Genomic DNA, 24,790 nt, shown 5'->3' with positions numbered 1-24,790 from the left:
TTTCTTTCAATTTTTATTTTTGTATAATTTTTTCCTTATTATCAATATTGTTATTTAATTGCATGATAACACAACATTAGTTGCATTATTTAATTAAGTTTACGTTTGCATAAAATATGTAAATGAAGGCTTCTACATTTCAGTAATTGACAATGTTAGGCATAATGCAATATAGGAGTAGTATACACATGGAAATTGCAGAAATATGGCAGAATAATGGATTGCGATGGCTTGCAAAACCATGTTTGACTACATGAATTCTAGGTTCTTGTGTTTTTACTTTGTTAGAGATTTTTGGATAGGGTCATTACTACGGTCTACTTTAGTTTCAAAATATGAGAATTGCTTTTACAAAAAATCACAAAGCCTCGTGAAAATCTTGTTAATTCATAATGAGCTTTAGCCATGCATTGGAATTTTAAAGTACTATAAATTGGCTGTTGCATTTTGTGGATTTGACTACTATTCAACATGGCTATTGAGAAACATCCATCTACGTATAACAAGATATACATGACTCTCATGCTTTCACAATTATATAGATGAACTCGTGAAAAAATGACTTTTCCAAAATGCATAGATTGTAATGTACGCATTCATTTTGACTTGTTCATGGGTGATGGTTAGCATAAACCATATTCCAATATCTTGTCTGGTAAAACTTTTACTGCACAGAAAATCGATTGAATTTATTAGTACTATATATTAGTACTACAATAAATAAGAATTTTGAACTAGTCATTATTTGGTTATGAACTTGAGCTTAAGACTAATTTAAAGAAAAAAATAATTCAAATACTTTGAACGCTCAAATATTTAACAGTTATATTTGGATATATGATTTCAACAACGAAACTCATACTCCATTTATCTCATTACAATTGAGTCATATTCATTTTTTAATCATCTCAATATAATTAAGCTATTTTCACGTAGGGCAAAGTGACGTATTATGTTGCTAAGTACTTCGCATAGTAAATCGAATATCTTAACGCCGTCATTAAAATATTCATTTTGGATTTAACATTATTACTACTCCCTCCGTCCCAGCTCAAGCGATTGATTTGATAATAAATAGTTAAAGTGAAGATAAAGTAAAGTAAGAAAGAGAATAATATAGAATAGTACTTACTTTTATTTTCTCTCCACTTTAACTATTTATTATCATTTTCATCAAACACGTGTCGAAAAGCAGTCAATCACTTGAAATGAGACAACGGAAGTATTATTTTTGGATCTTTTACCCCTGTAATTGTTGTAAATGTGTATAACAGTGTATTATGTTGAAAATTGAAACAATTAGTTCAGCATTTGAAAACACACGGAGTTGTACAGTGTTGAGTGAAGGTTGTACCGAAATTCGAAGTTACGAAGTTGGGCATTCCGAAGATGTCGTTATTCCGCCGCCGCAGTGTTTAGTCGGAGTGCCGTACACACATTACACGCACTTCACCAATCATTTATACCGCTACTGTAACAAAACCCATACCAATTTCACTCAAATTTATATAACAATTCTCCTCTTTTTCTTCAGACCAGATATTATATGTATATTTTTTTGTAGAGACACACACACACACGATTGGGTTTGACATAGAGAGAAGTGCGCGTTTGGATTGCCCCCTCTCCAGTTGAATTCCTCATCACGGCTTCCTGGATAGATAGATTATTTTATCTGGGCGAAAATTTTCTAGGATCGAAGCTAGGGCTTGCTTTTCTCTTCTGGCAGAATGAAGATTGAAAATGCGAATTGATGAGGATTGGAGCTCCGATCTTAGTGTAAAGCTTTGAAATTTAGGGTTTTAAGTTATAAATGGACGTGGATGCGGCTATGGCTACAGAGCCCGATCACGATCCATCAGAGCAGCCCGCTACGGCTAATGGTGGGGACCACACAACCGAATCCGATTCCTCGTCGTCTCATCAGCAGCAGCAGCAGCAGAGTAGTAACAGCGATGAAGTTAATGATAGCAGTAATAGTGGTGGTGCCGGAGGCGCCGCGGTGCCGGGCCCACGCTGTGCGCCTACTTATACTGTGGTAACCGCTATAATGGACAAGAAGGAGGATGGTCCTGGGCCGCGGTGTGGCCATACACTGACAGCCGTACCTACCGTTGGGGAGGAGGGGACTCCTGGATATATAGGCCCCAGACTAATTCTTTTCGGAGGAGCCACAGCACTTGAAGGGAATTCTGGCGCTTCAGGAACTCCCTCGTCAGCCGGAAGTGCAGGAATTCGTATGTGCTGTTTAATTTTGTATTGTTTTCGTTGATTACACAGATTGTACATTTCAAAGGCTTATCGGCATGTCTAATTTTTTTGTTATATATATGCTGAAAGATGATAATTTGCGTGGATCTTGTGCTTGATTTGATTAGTGTTCATGCTTGTTTATGGTTCGAAATGGATATCTTGATTTTGAATGTCGCTAAGACCTCCACGATAGCAGCTATAATTTCTGATGAGTGCTGTTGAAAGAATCATCTTGTAGATTTGGAGTTGAAATGTGAATTTGTGATTAGTTTATCGCTATGACAAGAGCTAGCAGTGGAGATTTGAGATCTGTAGGTTGTGTGTGTTAGTTACCCATTATCCATGTTTTTGTTGTAACCGGGAAGACACAAAGTTAGCATCAATGTACCTGAAATTGGTTCTCCTGTAATTCTTGAATTCAAATCTATCAATGATACTGAAGCATGGTTTTTGTTGTAGGGTTGGCTGGTGCCACTGCTGATGTACACTGTTATGATGTTTTGACGAATAAATGGTCTAGGTAAGTTTAGTTATTAAATTATCATCATGTTCTCTATTCTTCATTTCTGATTGTTTTGGGCATGTTTTCTGTTATTTTGAACTTTCCATTAAAGGCTATATCTTAAAATCTTTACAGAATTACTCCAATTGGAGAACCACCCACGCCTAGGGCAGCTCATGTAGCAACTACTGTAGGTACCATGGTTGTTATCCAGGTGTGTGGACAAATGTTGTGTTTTAAAAGTTGCCTCATTTTCTTCAATTATGCATGCATTCTCACATTATCATCGTTCTCCTTGCAGGGTGGGATTGGTCCAGCAGGTTTGTCTGCAGAAGATCTTCATGTTTTGGACCTTACTCAACAACGGCCGAGATGGCATAGGTTAGTATTTTCTACAATTGAAGTAATGCACATATATCTACATTTACAACTAATTCACACATTCCTTCTTTATTACAGTAACAAATTATTTTCATCTGTGTCACCTGAACTTTCTTTTTTGCTTAGGGTTGTGGTTCAAGGTCCTGGGCCAGGGCCTCGCTATGGCCATGTCATGGCTTTGGTTGGTCAAAGGTATCTTATGGCAATTGGCGGAAATGATGGTTAGCATTTTGGTTTCGTCCTTCTCCAATTTGTTATTTCTGTAAGAAAATAATTTTGTGCGTGTTTCTTAGGTAAACGTCCTTTAGCTGATGTATGGGCTCTGGACACTGCTGCAAAGCCATACGAATGGCGGAAACTGGAACCGGAGGGTGAAGGTCCGCCACCTTGCATGTGAGTTTGTCACTTGTGACCCTTTAGTTCTCAATTTCTTTTCGTTCCATTCATGTTCTTTCCCTTCGTTCTTCACATTTTCTATCTAAATTAATGACGTCCTGTTTGGTCTTGCTTAAACTCATCTTTTAACCACAAAAATATTCATACGACAAATTAAAAGTTGAAAGTTTATCAAACATGCATATCATGCCATAATAATCATGTTCTCCCATAAAGCAATTTACTTCTTAAACTGCATAATACACTAAAATTGGGAACTGTAATTGGAAATCAAAGCAAACACCCCCTATGTGTTCCTTCAAATGTTTCTTAATGCCACTTTGGCAGATTTAAATCAAATGTAATACTACTACTTAATGTAGTACATCATTCTTCTTTGCACCCTTGTGGCTTTACATTTGGAAAACTTTCCCAAATTGAGTTTTATGTTATCTTGCATACATGCTCGTCAAACATTGGTACTAAGTAAAAAGCATATCTTCTTATGACTCCTTTAATTTGCTATTCAGAGAGAAATAAGGCTCCAACAGATATACACACATTATAGAAATGTTCGGTAATATCCCTATATTTCTGATGCGTCCTCTCCTGTTTTTTACTGCCTCTGGATCAGTAAATCAGTTCCATTTATGAAGTTGTAACTGTTCATGCACCTGAATGTAATAAATTTGCTTAACTCTTATTTATGCAAGCTTATGCTTTTGTTTTTATAGAGTCTATTTGACAGGGAGTCGCCCCAAATATTCAATTACTATTACATTTCATTTTCATATATACTTGGTTTGATCAGATTTATCATTCTGTGGGACTTCTGCACTTGTTATTATGCCCGGAATACTAACTATATCTTTAATACGTGTCTCTCATAATTTAGTTTTTGGTTATGTCAAAATTATTTATGATTTGTTTGGTTTAAGTATCGGACATGCATGCCCTTTTCTGATTCAACTCTCTGAGTTAGAGAATCCATTGCATGTGGCAAATTCGAGGGCGTACTACCTGGGTTATTTCATGCTTGTTGAACTAAATCTCATATGCTCTCAGAAAAAAGTACATTCTGAATTGGCTCAAGATATATTTGGTTGCCATCTAAGTTTGGAACTATAGTTTACTTTCCAGTGCGCTCAAATAGAAAACCTCTTGTTTCCTCTTGTGTGCCACATGTGGAACTGACTCCTATCTAAACTGACTTATCAAAAATATTTTGTCTTGCATCTCGATTGTCCAGGTATGCTACTGCAAGTGCACGCTCTGATGGTCTTCTTCTGCTTTGTGGTGGGAGGGATGCAAGCAGTGTGGTTAGTATGGCAACCAATGAACCAAAGTGTCTGCTTCATTTTTTTTCCATCATGCTGTTCTTCACGTGGCATCTTTAATCATAATATCATTTGCATTGTCCACTCAAATGATGTACTTGCATGCTATCTTTGACTAGTACATACTGCACAAGGTGCAAAATACAGTAATCATGTCCAGTCTGTTTTGCGTTAGAGCTGCCAATATCGATGGTGACAAAGTAATCTTGGGGGAGGGCTAGTAGTTCCCATTATCTCCTCACTAATGCATGAACAACTATAATAATAGTTCAAAAACGAGCATATGACTAATTATTATATATACAGTAGCATTGACAAAGTCAATTACCTGAATGAATCATCGAATTGTTTGTTGTAATAATATTTTAACAAAGGTTGTTTGCAGTGAGAATGCCTCATTTTACTGGTGGTCCATTTACATTTCTACTCTTGTGCAGCCACTTTCTAGTGCATATGGGCTTGCCAAACATAGAGATGGTCGCTGGGAGTGGGCCATTGCTCCTGGTGTTTCTCCATCTCCAAGATATCAACATGCAGCTGTAAGTTCTTTATTGTGACATTATGTGTTCATATCACTTGTCTTTCATCATCTCAGTTGAAAAACTTATAGCTGTAATCTTGTAACTAGGTTTTTGTTAATGCACGCCTTCATGTATCTGGTGGGGCTCTTGGCGGTGGACGGATGGTAGAGGACTCATCAAGCATTGCTGGTACCTACTAAGTTTGCTGTTGATATGTCTCGTCGTCTACTTATAATTGAGGGGTTTTTTGTTTTTATTCAGTTCCAAGCTTTTAGTTCTCAGTACATCTACTGCAGGTTGGGAAGTTGTATTGGATTTTGCAGAAGTGTATTAATCAATTGTGACCGTTTAAATGTTCTTGAGATTTTATAGTTGTAGATTAAAATTGAAAATATGTGGTTGATTGTATATTTATTTGTTGACGAGTCACTTTATATTTGTGGGTAAATGGCTATTAAAAAAATTGAAAATTGAAAGAGATGTTTGAAAAGAGAAACTTGAGTTATTCTAAACAAGGTGATGAAGTTAATATGTCAAGCATACCTTTCATACTTACTTCTCTGTGTAGTTTTGGATACTGCTGCTGGAGTCTGGTGTGATACAAAGTCTGTTGTTACTAGTCCAAGGACTGGAAGATTCAGTGCTGATGCTGCTGGTGGGGATGCAGCGGTTGAATTGACGAGGCGATGTAGGCATGCTGCTTCTGCTGTTGGTGATTTGATCTTCATCTATGGTGGTTTGCGTGGTGGTAAGACAAGATACCTTCAGCAAAGAAATGCTATACATTATTTGCTTGCCATCCTAGCTTTTATAATTTATGCTAACTGCGATTGTTATATTATAATTTCTATTTAATGTTTTTTGACTGCAAGGAATCAAAATTTGTTAACCTGCCTGAGGAAGTTAACATATTTCGAGTTGGAATTTAAAGTTTAAACTGAAATGGCTTCTATATCTAGTCAATTGTAGATGATATTCCGACTATAATTACTATGTTGCTATGCTGTCAAGTTATGTTATGCTTGTGTTGGATGTAAATAAAGGAGACCTTTAATGATTTAATGTACTATGATCATGGTAACTCAAGTCTGTAAACTTAAATTTTAAGCTGCTTCTTTATTACAGTATTGGGATTTTTATTTGCCTCCTTTGCTTTACCAGCTAAGTGGCCCCTAGATCATGAAGGTGTTCAGGAAGAAATTCTTGTATAAACTTTCAGATTGCATGTCATTCATATATAAAAATTCGTGATGGTTGAGAATGCAGTCTATGATAATAGTTGGAAATATTTGTTGCCACAGGGGTGCTGCTAGATGACTTGCTTGTTGCTGAAGACCTTGCTGCTGCAGAGACAACTAGTGCAGCTTCTCTTGCTGCTGCTGCTGCAGCAGCATCCAATATACAGCAGGGGAGGTTACAAGGTAGATATGGATTTACTGAGTACAGAAATGGGGAACCTGTGTCTGATGCTGCTGCCGATGGTGCAGTCGTGGTTGGAAATCCTGTTGCCCCTCCTGTAAATGGTGATATTTATACAGATATAAGCACAGAAAATGCAATGCTCCAAGGTTCCCGGTAATTATATGAACTGTTTTTTGTGATGATCTCATTCTGTACTTTGCCTATCTGGGTGGCTTCAAGTTCAGTGACTAACTATGGTATTCCTGGTCAGAAGATCAAGCAAAGGTGTTGAGTACTTAGTTGAGGCTGCAGCAGCAGAAGCTGAGGCTATCACTGCTGCACTAGCAGCTGCCAAAGCTCGACATAACGGAGAAGTTGAGTTGCCTGATAGAGATCGTGGGGCTGAGGCTACCCCCAGTGGGAAGGAAATATCCTCTCTGATCAAGCCTGATTCTATGTCAAATGATTCAGTCCCACCTGGAGTTAGGCTTCATCATCGAGCAGTAAGTGTTGTTATAAGGAAATGCCTGCTTTAGACGATGTTGAGTGGTTTTTGGGTATAGGGTGGTTGAATCTGTTTATAAGTATATGCTATTGATAATTTCCAGGTGGTTGTAGCTGCGGAGACTGGTGGTGCTTTGGGTGGTATGGTGAGACAGCTTTCAATTGATCAGTTTGAAAATGAAGGCCGGCGTGTCAGCTATGGAACTCCAGAAAGTGCAACAGCAGCTAGAAAACTTTTAGATCGCCAAATGTCAATTAACAGTGTACCAAAGAAGGTATATTTTCCATAAGACAGTAAAAATATATTCTGGTATGCTATCTGGTTAATTAACAACATATTTTACATTCCTAATAGTCCCCCTTAGATTTTCTTGGCCTGACACTTCACTGGTTTAACTCATTTAAGATCATGGTAGTTGTTTCCTATATTCTATATTGATAAAAGAAGTGTTAAAGTTGAAGATTACCTGACCAGGTGATTGCTCATCTTTTGAAACCTCGTGGTTGGAAACCTCCAGTTCGTAGACAATTTTTCTTGGATTGCAATGAGATTGCAGATCTTTGTGATAGTGCTGAAAGGATATTTGCAAGTGAACCTAGTGTACTGCAGCTGAAGGCCCCTATTAAGATATTTGGTGACTTGCATGGCCAATTTGGGGATTTAATGCGACTTTTCGATGAGTATGGATCACCTTCGACTGCTGGAGACATAGCGTATGTTCTTATACTCTATAAATTTCATTATGCTGCTACAGTATCCTGACTGTTCAGGTCTTGCAACATGTACTTGCATATCCTGTAAATATGCCTCGCTGATTTGGTACCCATTATCACTATTACCACTCTTCACTAATGTACAACTTCTGCTGCATGATCACATTCCCTTTGAGTTAATGTATACATGTGTGTATATAATGCAAGCACATTTGTTTTTTGTCTGAATGCATGAATTCATGAAGCATACCCACAAAACACAGAACTTGCAAATCTTCCATCTATCAAATTTTGGTACCATTTGATACTAAGTTGTTGACTATGTAACGTCTATTATCAGATATATTGATTATCTGTTTTTGGGAGATTATGTTGATCGTGGCCAACATAGTTTGGAAACTATAACCCTTCTCCTTGCAATGAAGGTATCAACTTTCAGTTGGGTTCTATCTCACTTACTATTAATCTTGTACATATTGACAAACTGGCTTCTCAAATATATAGGTTGAGCATCCCCATCAAATTCATTTAATTCGTGGTAATCATGAAGCTGCAGATATTAATGCACTATTTGGCTTTAGGATCGAGTGCATTGAGCGTATGGTAAATCACAACACTTTATACTCTCTTCTTTACATGGGATTAACACATAGGCCTTCTAATGGTGTCCTGAACAGGGTGAGAGAGATGGAATATGGGCATGGCATCGGATAAACAGACTGTTCAACTGGCTTCCTCTTGCTGCTCTAATCGAGAAAAAGATCATTTGTATGCATGGCGGTATTGGGAGATCGATAAACCATATTGAACAGATTGAGAGTATTCAACGCCCAATTGCAATGGAAGCGGGATCTTTAGTTCTTATGGACTTGTTATGGTTAGTGCGTGCATTTACTCATATTTTTAATGATTATTATTATTATTATTATTATTATAATTTATTGATTTGTACTAACATTTATGTGGATGTTTCCTTGTAGGTCTGATCCCACTGAAAATGACAGTGTAGAAGGACTGCGGCCAAATGCTAGAGGTCCTGGGTTGGTAACCTTTGGGGTACGTTTCCCGCAACAGTTAATTATCTCTCGCTTTCTCTGTGCATGCACAATATATGTGTGTGGACTTTTTATTCTACTTGTGAAGAGACCTATTTCTTTTCTGTTAAAAATGGTTTTAAGATCTGCAGTAGAGCCGCCTTCTATTATCTAATTCAATTCAAACAACAGTTGCAAGAGCTACAACTTCGTTAGCTTGAGATTCCCATAAGTTCAAGTTATGTTTTGATTGATCACACGAAGTCAGTATTTTTATACTAACTCTTCAGTGTGTATTTATCTTGTACAACTTTCATACGTATTCAATTTTTTTTTCATGATGATGTTTTGTTATTCAAGTCTAGAGTCTAGTATAGAAAGTTACAGTGTTCATCATAGGATCTCTGTTGTTCCATTGTTAATAAAAGTTTCTTTGTTTTTCAGCCCGATCGTGTTATGGAATTTTGCAATAACAATGATCTCCAGTTAATTGTTCGAGCACATGAGTGTGTGATGGATGGATTTGAAAGATTTGCTCAGGGGCACTTAATCACACTTTTTTCAGCAACAAACTACTGTGGTATGTTCTAACTTGGTTTGTGGACTGTGTTATACCCTCTACGCAGTTGTTGGCTTGTTCTTATTGTGGTTATAATATTATTAATTATAAAATATCTGTAGGTACTGCAAATAATGCCGGTGCAATTTTGGTTTTGGGTAGAGATTTAGTGGTTGTACCCAAACTAATTCATCCCTTGCCGCCCGCAATTTCATCTCCTGAAACTTCTCCCGAACGCCAGATAGAAGACACGTGGATGCAGGTACACTAGTTTAATAATTATGCATACATTCTTAATCGGCAACACGTCTTTGAAAGCATATGCATCGATTTTGATCATATCTCCCTTTGGAATCAGGAGCTGAATGCTAACAGACCACCGACACCAACCAGAGGCCGCCCTCAAGTTGCTAATGACCGAGGTTCTCTCGCTTGGATTTAGGTTCCACTTGCAGAATGTTTTCTTACTCTTCTTCTAAGCTCATGCTAACACCTGGGATTTCCAGCGGCTTGTACATAGCATGATCCCACAGTGCTTCTGGAATCTATTCTGCGGATTGCACACGATGACTGGAGAAGTCAGGACTGCACTTGGCTGTGATGCAGGCAAATCGGGGCTCCAGAACGACCTGCTCTGACATGCAAGTTGAGCCGTGCGATAGCTGCTGAGTCTCATTTGCTCTAAGTTTTTGGTCCATGTACATGTATTATTGCCTTTTTTTTTATCATCATTGGTGAGGTATGAGATGTTTTCTCCATGTGTAATAGGGGGGTGTTTGTACTTTGTGGAATTCTTATTTTTATTCGAATATTGTGTATCCGAAAAAAAGCATCCCCTTTTTGGTTGACATTTTGTTTTCAGACATATCTAATGGAAAGGGGAAATCGAGCTTCTTGTCCTTTCAACATTTTCTGTTTCGAATAATACTACGCAACAAATATGATGAAACTGCATGGGATGAATATTGTACATGCTACAATCAAATAAATGGAGTTTTATCTACGGCTGAAAGATGACTAGTTAAATTGGGGCACAACAGAGACAAGTTAAAACAGTAACTAGTTTCACCCTCGTTTGAGTGGTCTTTGAACATATGATTTGTTTGGATCCTCTGTTTTGAGCTTTGGTGGTCGAAGCTCACCCTTCTTAGCCTGTAAAAGTACCAAGACAATTTTCTCAACTTAACGTGCTACGGGCCAAACTCAAGGGTTAAATAAAATTTTGATGAAAATATAAAAACTCCCATGTACTAAAACGCAAAATTTACTCAAGGACCTAATCTTAATACAGATGGAAGTCCACGAACTCTCTTTTAACTAAGAAAAGTTCACTAGAACCGATTCACTTTGGAAAATGAACACTAGATATGCATGTATGATGTATTAAACAAAAAAAGCAATTGTAAGAGGCATGATCTTACCTTCTTTCCTCCCTTCATGAAGTCCCTCCAGCTAGAAACCTGTTGATTGAAAATAAAACTCATAATTAATTGACCACTGGAAGGGTAATGAATATCTAGTATGTAATAATCTAAATTGAAGACACTTTTGTTCATGATTAATTACTCTGCATCGCAGACAATCATAATACATGTATGAGAAACTAACCCTCTTTTCTCTTGTCCCTTCCCACTGCTCCTCGTGTTCACGCTTCCATTTCCACATCTCCTTTGTTTCTTCTTCGTCTTTCTTTAATCTACCTTCTTCCTCTGATATCTAACATACCCATAAGATGACACTCCTCAGTACAAAACCGAAAAAGAATCCAATAACAGCCATGTACATAAATTTGCCACTGAGTATGCTTATATTTGCGGAGAAACTGAGCTAAGTTTTGATACAACAAATCCCTGGAGGTACTACATATAACCCCTTTATATTTGTATTTTGTATTATTTTTCTTTCAAATACCCCCCTCCCCCCCTCTGGTGGTGCAGTCAGCTTGTGATATAGAAAGAGATTCCAGCTTTATTTGGTTTCTTTAGAAGAAAAAATAAACTGAAAGGATACGGTTTTTGTTAACACAAAACATATATTATTAGGTTGTACAGTGCAGCATACCCTCATCTGCATCTTTCTTCTTCTCCACTCTTGATCTGTTAAGAGTTCTCGAACTTTTAATTTCAACTGCTGCTGGAATTCCTCCGATCGTTCATATTCCTGCTCATATTTCCCCTGTTGTTGCATAATAATGCACACAAAATATGTTGGTAATATGTTCAACTTCTATATAGTGCCTGAGTTCAATTATATAACTAGCCAAAGAACTGTCTTCATTACAAATGGAAATAATAGTGGCATGTGAGGGACAAAGGTAACAATACTCCTTAAAAGAGAATGGATAGTATTATCTTTTGTGAATATAAGTAAAACTAACAAATTCAATAGCTCAATAGCATACGTAGATAATCAGGTAAGTTACTTGAGTTAAGCCAAATGGTTTTACCTCATCCACCAATGATTTTAATTTGGTTGCAGTGTCTTTTTTCAGCTGCTTCTTCCTTTTTGCTCTAAGTTCCTCTGCAACATATATTAGATCATGAGCCTCTTCAGAAATTCATTATTGTAGACTACTATTACAAGCCAAAGAAAAGGTAAAAACATGATGAATGGTGAGAAAGAGAAACTAGTCTGTTCCATCACAGAAAAGGATGAAAAAAATCAGGGTACCTCTTGCAGCATTAACCTGGTTCAGAATATAATCCCTCTCTTGTTGGTCGAGTAACAGTTGTTGAGCTTTAGCTAATGCTGTTCAGAGAAACAAAAGTCCAATTTCAGAATTGAAAGAATTTGTGTTTAATAAAAAGCAGTAGCTGGAGGAAGATTCTTATAGTGTGAACAATAACTCAGAGACAGCAGTGGTATTTTTTTACCAAATTGGTAACATGGAATAATAATATTAGTATAGAGTTTGACCAAGAATTGCATTAAGCTTGTGGTGCCAGTCAAGGCCACATTGTCAGAAGTGGAAATTGGTATATTACTGATCAAACAATATTGCTTCCTTCCAAGATTAAGGTTTGTGTTTGTACTACTATCACTTTACTATCTATAATAGTGAGGGACCACTATCGATTGTACTAACCAGACTTTGATGAAGACATATTAATCAAGAATTAAGCACATATTTAAGTGTGTGAATATGAAAAAGCACATAATAAAGCGTATGAATCTGAAAAACTCAAACACTAAACTACTCATAGCATAGTCTATAAAGAAGTAGTATCAAAGATTTCAAAATTAACACTAAAATAAGTACATATTTTCTTCAGAAAATAATAACAGCAAAAACTACCTCCAAATGCCTCCTTCGCTTGAGGATGTTTGCATTTGTCAGGATGAACAAGCAATGATAACTGTAAAAAAAATAGCATTTAACCTGCAATTATTTCTCACAGATACAATTAATCTGTACTTAGCACTTCCATAAAAATTAGATATTCACCTTACGATATTGCCTTTTCACATCGTCTACAGAGGATGTAAATGGGAGGTTAAGATACTCGAAAGCATTTAACTTGAAACATGAAAGGATCCTACATCAGCCAAACATTAAATGATATGTCAGCTGGAAGTAAATCACTAATATATACTCGTATAACTAAATTGAACGAGAATGACCTTCTAGCAGATAGGTCAATAACTTTGACAAAAACAACAAACTCTGCTTCCAAATATCATGCCCAAAATGCTAAATTGAGCTCACATATATATTGGTAGTAACCATTCCATTAATATATTCAGCAAAGGTAGCACTAATTCTAAAATCTGCCGTTGTCTCATCGCATAGTTCGTTCATGTCATCATGTGTCATCAATTGATGACATGTATATATAAATGATGTCACCAACATAGATAACATATTTATAACAATGGCATCCTCAAAACATACAAGCACAAATTTAATAGATGAACATCTTTGTTCTGAACAAAGAATCAGAAACCTACTAGTAAAATAATGCAAGTGAGGCAATCTTAGTTTCAGCGTAAGAGACCTAGGTCCTTAGGGAATAAGGAAGGCTATAACTATTAGCTAGAAGGACATTGGATAATTGATCAGTCAAAGCTTCTCTACCCTCTATTATCTATATGGTGCTATACACTTTAACATTATGTCACCGACAAAATTGGAAGCCCTAGAGAAGAAAAACAGCATAGATGCACAAAGGAATTTAAATACATTTTCTGCATCCCACAGTAACTGATAAAAAAAAGAAAGAAGTTGAGCACTTTGAACTAGTTATTCCCCTCTCATCAGAACTTTTCGCACGAATGAAAAATCACGTACCGCAACAACCAAATTATATGTACCCATCCGAATCAAACATGAAAAACCAACTGCACCGTGCATTGGTTGGCCTTTCATAACGAGTCAGGGGTGTAGCCAATAAGAGATCAATAATCTTTGGCAGCAATAAGACTTAGGCACCTAAGATATATAAGAGGTGATTGTAGTATCAAAAGCAACACAAATTGGTAGCATAGGAAGACTGAAGAATGTATCTTGCTGACTATTAGATCCCATCATCCAGATTCCCAATTTCATCAGCTTAAAATTCAATTGAAACTGGAAACACCAAAAGGTTCCATTTGCAAAATTTATCAGGAACAAATACAACTAGGTTGAAAACCGTGTAGATATGCGTCCAATGAATACACAATACATATGAAAGGTACATGACACAACAAATTACATGCTCTTTCTATCAATATTAAGAAGCAATTTCTTCTGATAACAAACAAAAACATGCTGCAAAGAAATTAAAAATGGAGTATACTATTATTTTTGTTTAACAAACCGCGAAGTATTGATTTAAAGATTAACCTGCTGACTTCGTTATCGCGCTCGACCTCGCTGACCTCGGCGAAGAATTTCTTGAGAAGAAGATCATCGTTGAGGGCGGAAGCAGCGGCTGCAGCTGCGGAGGAGGTGGCTTCACTGACGTCACCCATCGGGTGTTTCTGATCTTCTCTATTCCCGAATTCCCGTTGTAAATTTATATAAAAGCTCAGAAAAATGACAAAAGAAACAATTTAATTTGGTATAGAGTTTCTGCAGATCCTCTGAGGAAATAAATTAGGGCTTTCAGTTTAATTTCATTATAATTTGTAGAAACAATACTACTACAAAATACACATACTCCATTTACTTTCTATAATTAATAATTCTATCTTTATATTTTAAATAGGCCAAAAAAATTGTGTCTCCATTTCTGCTAGATTTCTATCACTAATAAAATAAACTTATTTTTTACTAATAATATTTCAATTATTTTTATTCTCTATTTTGCGTTAGTAAAACTTATGTATCGCCGTCCACTAATAATAATGTACATACTTTTATTTGTAGTGTTAAATTTTCTTTTATGTACAGAATACTAATACTACTATTTCGGAATTTTAAACCATACCACACCACACCATTCATCTAGTAATTTTATAAATAAAGAAAATCGTTTTTTCCCATATGAGCATCAATTTAATAATGATTTGGTCTTGCCGTAAAATCAAAATAAATTAAGGCCTCAATTGTTTGGCAGGAAAGTAAACTTTTTAGGGAAAATGATTTTTGAGATTTATACATGTGTATAAATTGTCAGATTTCGAATCGAAACCAGTGGCTTTTTCTTCATTTTTTTATATATTTTGATTGAAAACTAAAAAGTTCTATGTATCAGCACAAATTTTAATGCAAAATTGACAAGGCAAGGGAGTTTTATGTTAGTAAAAAATAGACTCCCAAGAAAGAAATTCATTTAATTGAAAGTTTATATTTTTTGGGACGAACTAAAATAGAAAAAAAAATTATTTTTAGGAGTTGAATGGAGTATAGAGTATAAGTAACACTAAAGCATATCAATGGCTTGTACATCATGTGCCGAATTTCACATAAACAAAGCATCAACCAACCACAAGTTTTGATAGTTTGCTGCTCAATTTAATGGATGGTTCACGTATTTGTTTTGCACGAGTTCAACAAAAACAAACTATAGGGGATTACAGGCCAAAATTTACAGCTCTATATATTTGTCTATACATCGCAATTCAAGATCCTTATTTAGCCATGAATCAATGTAGCAGCATCCTCGGAGGTAGAATTAGCCGGACGTCACTGTAGCAACATAGCATTCGATCAACAACACTCTGGAGGTAAATCAAGCAAACATCATTGCAAACCATGTTGGGTCACACTATTAACAGAAAACACAAGCCAGACTTCTAGAGCCAATTACGCAATGCAAACTTGCCTTGGATCCCAATATAGAGGGACATGGAAAAGGAAGATCGTCATCATAATACCGGGATGAAACCAAAAATACCATTAATTATCATGGAAACCCAACAGTGATGCAAATTTTGAAAGACATAAAGATCAATCACAAAGTTGATTACCTTCTAAAAAATATCATTGAAAAGCATGTTGTATTGAGCATGCAGCAGGGTAAACAAGCCAAATAAATACTCACTGAGCAAACGAAGAGCAATGAAGTTGATGAGATAGTTGAATCAACACTTAGGTTGATGCAGGACTAGCAGCAGTCGGAGCTTGTGCCTCATCCTCATTCAAAGAAAGATTGCTTCCCATCACAAAGACCTGCCGTTCACTAGAATCTGGTGACCTGGTATCTTCTACAGTACGTGAGGCAGTTGATGTGTTGGTTCCACCATGTTCTGCTATTTGAAGATGATCCATCATTCGTGATATAGTAGAAATTCCAGGACTGCTACTATTCCTCTGGCCAGCTTCCAGAACTTCACTGTTGGGTTCAGGTGTAGAATTGTTGCGAGCAAAGAGTCTTTCCTTCCAACCTCTCGTGCTCTTCGTTATGGACTCTTTGTATCTATGAATACAGAGGAAAAAATGATTCAAATTCAGTAAAATACTCATCCAACCAAAAAATAATTACTGCCTTAGACAAAATTTTCTTAAGTATCACAATTTCCTAGCATCGGGCATCCATTTTTTTCAGATGCTTTCCCTTATAATGACTTAGAAAGTGAACTATGTAGACAAATTCCTTGTACCTGCTTGAAAAAGCACTTAGCCGAGATTTCAGAGAATCTGAAAATATCTGGAAATCTGAAGGTCCGGCTCTCTCTTGACTGTTGGGAGAAGTGTGGGCAGGAGACCTAGAAAAGAGAATAAGATTGCAAGTATGACCAAGTGAACTTTTAAAGGTAAACTGAAAGAAATAAACTACAAATATCTGTGCATACCTATTGCTTGAAGATGTCCCATGTTGATATGTCACAGGACTTGATCCCGAGGGTGGAGTCCCAAGCTGTTCGGCTTGAGCAGTAGAAGACCGTGAAATAAAATTTTCAGAATCTCCTCCAACGGTCATATATGGAAAATTAGAGCCAGCGGCAATAACTTCAGGTGGGGAGCTACTGCCTTCTCTCTGCGGAAGGGAAGAAGCAGCTGAAGCCTCGTTAGGATGAGTTGAGAATACCAAAAAGCGAGGACGGCCTTGAGAAGTTCTATGCCTCTGAGCCTCCCTCCTAGAGAGCTGACGAGCCCTCCCCATTGCAGCAGCAGCAGCTAAGTGCTGAATAATGCGTTCTTCAAGTTCAGACTCACTTGCATTAACCGGCAACTGAATCAGAAATTTCAGATAAACCATGTTAACTATTATAGCCATTTTACAGAAGATCAAAGATGAGAGCGATGTAGAAAGTTATAAAAAAAACGATGTAGAAAGTTATGGGAGTAACTAACATGCTGCAACTCAAAGTCCCCTAAGGCTGGATGATGAAACATAATTGTATTTCTGGGTGGATTCATTTGCATATTCCTCTCCTGCTCCACAGCAACAAGCAGTTCCTGGCTGCCAAATAAGCACACAATGAGAACCCCGAGAGTATCATGGAGTTAAAGCACCTTAAATAAATGGCAAGTATACCTGCTGGGATTCTTCAAGCCAATAGACTGCCAACACATCGGGCACTGGGAACTTCGTTGGCACCTAAGAATATTTTATAATGTTATGGTTAATACATCCGACAGTAGTCAAAATTCAATAAAATAAAACAAGAAAGAAGAAAATGGGGAAAACTAGAAAAAGATAAATGAACTACGAGTAATTCAACGTGGCTTCACTCATCTCTTGTCATGCCAGTATAATATAAGCAGTTGGTAGGAAATATAAATCAAAGTCTCATCACCAGACATGGAAAAACCACCGATATCAGGTTATCAATGTTGCTATGAAAATCAGTAGGATCTAGGAACTTTATTTATGGGAGAGGAAGATCGCTACCATTCAAGAATGCACTGGAGATGAAACTCGTGCTTGCAAGTAGTCAGCTGAAACACAGAAAAATTAATCAGTTAAGCATAGGTTAGCTCCAACACTCTGCCATCAAAGTAATAGATTGTGTTATGTACTCTATTGATCTGTTCATACCGTAGAAGGTTCACTATCACAAAAAGCTTCAAGACATATGCTACAAGCATCATCACATGCTTCCTGAATTCCCCCTTCCACAAAAGCTGCAGCAGAAGTCAAACTGCTCGATACATTTCCTTCTTCCATCTGTCACGAAGTTGAAATCTTTAATAAATCAGATTGCACAAAATGTCCTAGCATTAATTTTAGAAATCCGAAAAAAATAACGGACATTAGAGCTCAATCAAGAAAATTAGAGAATGCAGCTTCATCATTAACATAAAAATTAAGTAGTGATGGTAGAACGCAATATAAACAAAAGAAACAACACTAGACTTCAAGGAGATCAAATCAGAGATATAAAAAAAGTGAAGACAAAAAAGGGAGGATAAATCAACTTTATAAGGTGCCAATCATCAATTTGGAATAGGGAAACTGAATAGATCGCCGATTAGAGCAGGTTTACAGAAAAATGTTTCCTAATGGGGGATCAACAGATTGGAGAAAAGAGTCTTGTAGTATCTTGCCTGCCAATAGTTAGCTCCTTCACTTATTTCTTACTCCATATATTAATAGTCAACATGAAATCACTTCGCTGATAAACTATGTCGAAGCTTTAGTGAATTGTATCAAAGTAATTTATAGTACTATGATATCTTAACCAACAAATCCAGCACCACTGTCACCAAACAACTTAAACACCAGCACCATACCAAACGTAAATCAAATAAAATATATATTAGCTATAATTCATGTCATATTCAGAGAGGTACCAAGGAGTTGTACTTGAAACCTACCACCAATTGTCATCAACAAAATGGCTAAAGAGAAAAGGTATAGTTATGTTAAGCCAGTGTTAAGCCCTTAAATGAGCGAGCAAAAGAAATTCCCATACATTCAACCAAGATTAGAAGAGCCCCAAAAATTCCACCTATCCAAGTTTAAGTATTTACACCAGCAAATTTAACACAGCCAAACACATTAATAGCCCCCCTGAATAATACAGTAGCTGTTTAAAAGGAAAACAAAATCCATTACATTCAGCAGAAGTATCAGAAACCCCAAATGCTCACGACAAAAAAAAAATAGATAAAAGGCCACCAAAAATTAGTTGAATGAAAAAAATCCAAAACACTCAAAAGATTTCAAGAAGCTAAATTCCATCATCAAACCAAAGTATTGTGAGGGCAACAAAATAAACATAAGCCCAGAAAAAGAGACGACCTTTAATGTTCCAAAACTGGACACAAGCTAAACAGCCGGCCCATGAAAGGGCGAGAAAACTAACTCTCTAATTTACCATGGCTAAAAAGATAAGCAACAATTACCTCCAAAAAATTAAGACTTTGACAAACTGGGGAAATCCAACAGCGGATCAAAGCCGAGCAGCAGATGAAGAGGTGATTCGAGAAAAGAGGCGAATTAGATTATAGAGAGAAAGGAATTTGGGGGTGAGAGAGTAAGAATAAGAAGAAAGCCTTGTGGACTTTATTTTTGTTGGGTTTAGGAGAATTCTAACAATCTTCCCATTTTCTTTCCACATTTACTCTTTCGGCAAAGGGCGGTGATCATGGACTTTTATGGGGGAAAATCGGATTTCTAGGGCAGTTTACATTAAAGATAACGTAAATGTACCCATTTTGTTATCTATTCTACATATGGGAAAAACGCCAATGAAATTGGCGTGTCTTTAAGTAAAAACGCCAATACTAATGGCGTGTTTACTCGTAAAGACGCCAACGTAGGTGGCGCTTTATACCTGTGCGTATTTTGGGCGTATTTTCTCCAATTGAAATTACGTTGAAAAACGTCAACTTGGTTGGCGTGTATTACTGAAAAAACGCCTTTGTAGTTGGCGTGTGTATTGTTGTAGAAACGCCGAACAGATTGGCGTGTTTAAGCAAAGACGCCAACACGAGTGGCGTGTTTACTTGTTTTACGAAAAACGCCAACACTAGTGGCGTGTTTTCACAGGCTGATATACCATCCGTGCCTCCCCCAAATCGCGAAAATCTCACAATACACACACTTCGCGATTTCTCCAAGTTGCGCGCCTCCTCTCCGCGAAATCGCCCTCCTCTCCGTGATTTCGGCCTACATTCATCAATCGGTGCTATTCTTCCCCAAATTCATCTATTTTCTTCGGTTAGTATGCTTACCTTTTACATTATTAGAGTAAGTGGTGGATAGTTAGCTAGGGTTTGTAATGGGTTGTGAATTGAGTAGAAATATTATGCATTTTGGATTGGTTGAATGACATTATTGTTGATTATTATGTTGGATTGTTTGGGTTTAAGTGAATTTGTGTATAAATTTGATTATAAACCTAAACCCTAGGGTTGTTATATAGCTAAAAAATTGGGCAAATTGTTTTGGTTTATGTGGGTTTTGGTTGATGTATGTTGATTAGTTTGAATTGTTAAATTTGTTTATATTGTTAGGTTTGTCAAATTGAAATTGGACAAATTGAAATTGTTAGGTTAGGCAAAATTGAAATTGGGCAAATTGAAATTGTTAGGTTGGACGAATTGTTACTTTAAATTGTTAATTTTGTGTAGGTGAATTGGATTATGATTTTGAATGTGCAATGTTGTGTAGGTGAATTATTTGATGTTGGTGTTCAATTTTGTGATATTGGATTAAATTGTATCTAATTATTGAAATGGTTTATGGTTGGTTATTGTAGAATTTGGATTATGAATGTTGTGTAGGTAAATTATGGCATCATCTTCAACCTCTCGTCGTCGGCTTGCATGTGGTCCTGCGGATCCATCTGTATTATATTTTCAGAGACAACACGTGTCTAACAACATATGGGCAGGAGTTCCATCCGAATATGTACGCTGTCGACGATATGAAGGACTAATTTGGGATGTTCACATCCATCAATATGTCTTGGCAATAGTGGACCAGATGGGGTTTGGGGGTGTATTAAGGTGTGGTAAACCAAAAGACATTGACCACCATCTTATCACAGCTTTGATTGAACGTTGGAGGCCAGAGACTCACACGTTTCACTTTCCAGTCGGTGAAGCGACTGTGACACTGGAAGACGTGGAGGTCTTATGGGGCCTGAAAGTTGATGGAGAGGCTCTGACAGATTACATCCCCCCGACGAAAGCGGGATATTGGAAGGACAGGTGTTTGGATTTTCTAGGATTCATACCGGACGCATCCGAGTTGAATGAAATGACTTTTAAGCAGACAAGCTTATCGCGTCAATTGAGGATTGAGCTGTCTGGTGACCACGAACACAACATATATGCTGAGCGGGCTCGTATCTATTGTCTGCTATTACTTGGTGGTCTGATGATCCCCAACGGCTCCGAAAATAAAATTTCATTCTTCTACCTACACTTTTTCATGGATATAGAACGGTGTTCTACATATAGCTGGGGTGGTGCGACGCTTGCTTGCTTGTACCACAATTTGTGTGAAGCGGCCGTTGCTAAGAGGACGGATGTAGGGGGAGCCTTAACTCTATTACAGCTTTGGGCTTGGGAGAGAATCCCAAATATTAGACCGAGGATGCTACAGACTATCTACCATGTGCAAGCGCGTAAGTTGTTCACTAATTCATTTTTTAAGCTTAATGTTCATCAATCTTCGTGTTCTTCGCTCATAATTTAAATTTTTTAGATGGAATGGTCCGGCGTCATATGTAAAAGCACCCGAACATTGTATTGAAAATTTCCGAGATCAGTTCTCCATGATGCATCTTAATCAGGTACTTCATATACTTATAAATTGTTTTTTGTTTTTATTGAAATTATTTTAAAAAATTTGTATCACATGTAGTTTATTTGGAGGCCTTATCTCCACCGAGAGTTGCCGGAAAGTTGTGATGTCGGTCGTCCTATATGGATGTCGATAACAACGCTTATTTGTTGGAATCTGGCTGAGCCACACCTGCCACACCGAGTGTTGCGCCAATTCGGGATTGTCCAACGGTATATCCCGGATCTCCCCCGGTTCCACGGTTCTGATTTTTTGAAACAGGATCGCCGTGGAAAATCTGGTCGTAATTGGGTTCAATGGCACGCCAATTATATACAGGAGTGGGACAACAGACACTTTACGATATGGACTGATCTGGAGAACAGTACTGAGCCTGTTGCAACGGAAGAATATATGAATTGGTTTCGCCAGATCACTGTGGTGTATTTAACCAAACCCGGCGTGCATGCTGAAGAGGTATTCCACGAAACGGCATCGTCTCATAACTTTACGGTACATTATTTATACTTAACTAAACCCTGATTACTTATTTAAATTAATATTATGATATGTACTTAACTTTGAAAAATTGTAGGTGGAGACGCTTCACAATATACGCCACTTTCTAAGTGGCCGAGCTACGACAGGACATTTCTGTCCGGATATAGAAACCATTTCGAGGATGGTTGAAGAAGGACTGCAGATATCCGGGGAGGCTCAGCTGATGGACTACCGTCCTTCGCAGCGCTCTGCAATGGACGTGGACGTACCCATAAGGCAAAAGGCTCGGTGTTGACGTTTCGAAGTAAACGACGTCTGATCTTAAACTTGCGCTTCTTGGTAGCAATACCAATTTTCCAAAAAGTCTTTTGACCATGATACCTTTGTGATTCTGCAAAACATTCTTTCTAACATGTACCAAGCAAAATCTGTGATGACCCACATTGGGTTCTTCTTTCCATATGGGAGAATTCATTGCATCTATGATTCCCACATGCCTATCAGATATGACACATATTTCATGCTTTGCTACATGAAGTCTAATGCGTTCCATAAACCAATTCCAACTTTCTTTGGTTTCCTCATCAACAATGGCATATGCAACAGGCAAACATTTCTTATTAGCATCAAATCCAACGGCAATAAGAATTTTACCTCGACATCGTCCACGTAGATGAGTTCCATCAACCGTTAAAACTGGTTTGCATAGTTGAAAAGCCTCCACAGCTGGTCCAAAAGCCCAAAATACGTACTTGAATACCTTGTTCATACCATTGCTTAATATGTCATCGTGCAACCATTCCACAATTGTGCCAGGATTTTGTCTTTGCATTTCATTCAAATAAGCTGGTAACACTTTGAACGACCACTCCCATCCACCGTATACAAGCTCAATCGCTGTCCTCCGAGCATACCATGCTTTCTTGTAACTAACTTTGACATGAGATCTATTTTCAATATCCGCCACAATTGCTTTTACCTTGTAGCAAGGATCGTTTTCTATCTGATGGTGAACACTCAACGCTATCATACCCGACGAAAGATTAGCGTGGCCATTATAGTTACGATCCCCCATGCAAGTATGAGCAGTGCTAAACACTCTAATTTGCCAGTGTTCATCATGCTTCCTCAGTGTTGCTCGGCACTCCCACAAACATAGCGGTAAGGACTTATCTTTCGGATTGCCTTGTGGCCACTTACAAACTGCATGCCATCTCTTTCCTTTACTTTCAGCAACTGTATATTGTCGGATTTTTTCCAAATGCCAATGAGTCACAGCTGCCTTCAATTCCAACTTCATTCTAAATTTAGTATGCAAACCGACATTGCTAGGATCTTTTTCACTCCAATAATGCACACTGGGATCATCACGCTCAAAGTTTTTGGGATCAAAACTATCATATGGACCTGGTAAGGTGCGAAAGTAGTTGATTCCACGCTGTGGGAACTGTGGAACTACTCTTCCTCCAACTGCCCTTCCACCAACTGATGTTTCTCCAACTGTTGTTTCTCCAAGTGGAATGGATGGTCTTGAAGCAACAAATTGTTCATCATCCGACGGATCACCATCTGAGTCTGTGTCCTCAACCACATCACAATTGTCACGTTCCCCTAAATGCACGCCTCCAGCTTCAAAATCTTGTGTTGCAGCCAAATATGGTTCTTGGGCTCTCGTAGACGTACCAACATCAAAATCTTGTGTTGCAGCAAAATATGGTTCTTGGGCTCTAGTAGACGTACCAACATCATAACTTATGACATGATGACTATGATGTTGAGTAATTGCCGAATACTCAACATATAATTCAATTACACCTCCAATAATCATACTCTCACTAAACATTAGTTGCATGCATTCTTCTTCTAGTTGAACACCTATAAACGTACTCCGGATCCAAAACATATAGTACGTTTCCATATTATTTGAATATTATTTTCATATATGCTTATCCCCATCCTTTCACAAATTTTTTCCACAAGCTCATCGTACGAAATTGTTTCATCCAACATAATGAATCCTTTAGCAAAAGGAGGATCATACGAAATAACTGCTCCGGGAATTATCTTTCCACCCCAATATAAATTGACACACCGCGTCATACTATCTGCAATAATGTAAAACACAAATAAATATGTATTATTTTTACATTCATCATTATGTAGAGTCAGCCAAAAAATTGACAAAATATTTCTATTAAATACACTACAATATATATTATCATAACAATCCATTAAATATTGGTAACAAAATTAGATATACTACAACATATAATAGCATAACAATTGGTCAAAATATTTCTATTAAAATATATACTATCATAATAATCCATCAAATTATTAGTGTGCCCATAACAATTGGTCAAACAGTTATATTAATTACACTACAATATATATTATCACAACAATCCATCAAATATTGGAAGACTAATGTTTAGAAGAATGAGTCTAAAATTTGATATACTAACCGATTAGAAGGACTAATGTTTGGAAGAATGAGCCAAAATCGAAATCTCCACGCTCAAATCCACCACCGGGTCGACCCGAGCGAAAGGTTTTTCCACCTTGGGAAGGGTTTTCGCGTTTTGGGGAGGGAAAGTGTTT

The 24,790-nt window shown here is 37.3% G+C and overlaps 3 protein-coding genes across 11 annotated transcripts; 1 reads left to right on the top strand and 2 right to left on the bottom strand.

Annotated features, from left to right (window-relative positions):
* Positions 1 to 1,312: 1,312 nt before the first annotated feature.
* On the top strand, positions 1,313 to 10,487 carry LOC121787054 (serine/threonine-protein phosphatase BSL3-like). Of its 6 annotated transcripts, none has more exons than XM_042185702.1 (22): positions 1,313 to 2,237; positions 2,713 to 2,773; positions 2,891 to 2,969; positions 3,057 to 3,136; positions 3,263 to 3,357; positions 3,430 to 3,529; positions 4,761 to 4,830; positions 5,286 to 5,387; positions 5,477 to 5,558; positions 5,938 to 6,117; positions 6,671 to 6,790; positions 6,857 to 6,944; positions 7,045 to 7,273; positions 7,379 to 7,549; positions 7,750 to 7,988; positions 8,329 to 8,413; positions 8,493 to 8,591; positions 8,666 to 8,865; positions 8,969 to 9,044; positions 9,467 to 9,602; positions 9,704 to 9,843; positions 9,940 to 10,487. In XM_042185702.1, the coding sequence occupies exons 1-22, from the start codon at positions 1,814 to 1,816 to the stop codon at positions 10,021 to 10,023; spliced, it is 2,940 nt and encodes a 979-aa protein (XP_042041636.1). In that variant the 5' UTR covers positions 1,313 to 1,813; the 3' UTR covers positions 10,024 to 10,487. The 6 variants fall into 6 exon arrangements, with proteins under 6 accessions (XP_042041636.1, XP_042041629.1, XP_042041622.1 ...); XM_042185695.1 differs by having other exon boundaries at positions 7,042 to 7,273; XM_042185688.1 differs by having other exon boundaries at positions 6,671 to 6,944; positions 7,042 to 7,273; positions 9,940 to 10,003; positions 10,088 to 10,487.
* A 35-nt stretch (positions 10,488 to 10,522) lies between these two features.
* LOC121787089 (J domain-containing protein spf31-like) lies at positions 10,523 to 14,657 on the bottom strand. The gene is made up of 9 exons (XM_042185714.1): positions 14,407 to 14,657; positions 13,027 to 13,117; positions 12,877 to 12,937; positions 12,252 to 12,329; positions 12,028 to 12,101; positions 11,643 to 11,756; positions 11,190 to 11,297; positions 11,003 to 11,041; positions 10,523 to 10,733 (listed from the first exon to the last, which is right to left on the bottom strand). The coding sequence occupies exons 1-9, from the start codon at positions 14,532 to 14,534 to the stop codon at positions 10,647 to 10,649; spliced, it is 780 nt and encodes a 259-aa protein (XP_042041648.1). The 5' UTR covers positions 14,535 to 14,657; the 3' UTR covers positions 10,523 to 10,646.
* A 778-nt stretch (positions 14,658 to 15,435) lies between these two features.
* On the bottom strand, positions 15,436 to 19,517 carry LOC121787033 (E3 ubiquitin-protein ligase RHF2A-like). 4 transcript variants are annotated; one of them, XM_042185650.1, is made up of 9 exons: positions 19,300 to 19,517; positions 17,990 to 18,118; positions 17,843 to 17,889; positions 17,486 to 17,548; positions 17,302 to 17,410; positions 16,800 to 17,179; positions 16,608 to 16,712; positions 16,049 to 16,423; positions 15,436 to 15,725 (listed from the first exon to the last, which is right to left on the bottom strand). In XM_042185650.1, exons 2-8 carry the CDS (start codon positions 18,116 to 18,118, stop codon positions 16,096 to 16,098), a joined length of 1,161 nt encoding a protein of 386 aa, XP_042041584.1. In that variant the 5' UTR covers positions 19,300 to 19,517; the 3' UTR covers positions 15,436 to 15,725; positions 16,049 to 16,095. The 4 variants fall into 4 exon arrangements, with proteins under 4 accessions (XP_042041584.1, XP_042041576.1, XP_042041568.1 ...); XM_042185642.1 differs by having other exon boundaries at positions 15,436 to 15,693; XM_042185634.1 differs by having other exon boundaries at positions 15,436 to 16,423.
* Between the last annotated feature and the right edge of the window lie 5,273 nt (positions 19,518 to 24,790).

This window comes from Salvia splendens, chromosome 2 (genome assembly GCF_004379255.2).
Source record: "Salvia splendens isolate huo1 chromosome 2, SspV2, whole genome shotgun sequence".
Classification (NCBI taxonomy): domain Eukaryota; kingdom Viridiplantae; phylum Streptophyta; class Magnoliopsida; order Lamiales; family Lamiaceae; genus Salvia; species Salvia splendens.
Note: the sequence above shows the minus strand (reverse complement) of the source record. Positions and strands in the feature narration are given on the sequence as shown.

Excerpts from the sequence above, each read along its gene's own strand:
- LOC121787089 (XM_042185714.1), bottom strand. The coding sequence starts at position 14,534 with ATGGGTGACGTCAGTGAAGCCACCTCCTCCGCAGCTGCAGCCGCTGCT. Across the intron at positions 13,118-14,406 it reads CGCGATAACGAAGTCAGCAG|GATCCTTTCATGTTTCAAGT; the intron begins GTTAATCTTTAA and ends TGGCTGATGTAG. Across the intron at positions 11,298-11,642 it reads GAAGAAAGATGCAGATGAGG|ATATCAGAGGAAGAAGGTAG; the intron begins GTATGCTGCACT and ends TGGGTATGTTAG.
- LOC121787054 (XM_042185667.1), top strand. The coding sequence starts at position 1,814 with ATGGACGTGGATGCGGCTATGGCTACAGAGCCCGATCACGATCCATCA. Across the intron at positions 4,831-5,285 it reads GGAGGGATGCAAGCAGTGTG|CCACTTTCTAGTGCATATGG; the intron begins GTTAGTATGGCA and ends ACTCTTGTGCAG. Across the intron at positions 7,274-7,378 it reads TTAGGCTTCATCATCGAGCA|GTGGTTGTAGCTGCGGAGAC; the intron begins GTAAGTGTTGTT and ends GATAATTTCCAG.
- LOC121787033 (XM_042185634.1), bottom strand. The coding sequence starts at position 18,118 with ATGGAAGAAGGAAATGTATCGAGCAGTTTGACTTCTGCTGCAGCTTTT. Across the intron at positions 17,411-17,485 it reads GGCTTGAAGAATCCCAGCAG|CCAGGAACTGCTTGTTGCTG; the intron begins GTATACTTGCCA and ends CTTATTTGGCAG. Across the intron at positions 16,713-16,799 it reads GGGACATCTTCAAGCAATAG|GTCTCCTGCCCACACTTCTC; the intron begins GTATGCACAGAT and ends TCTCTTTTCTAG.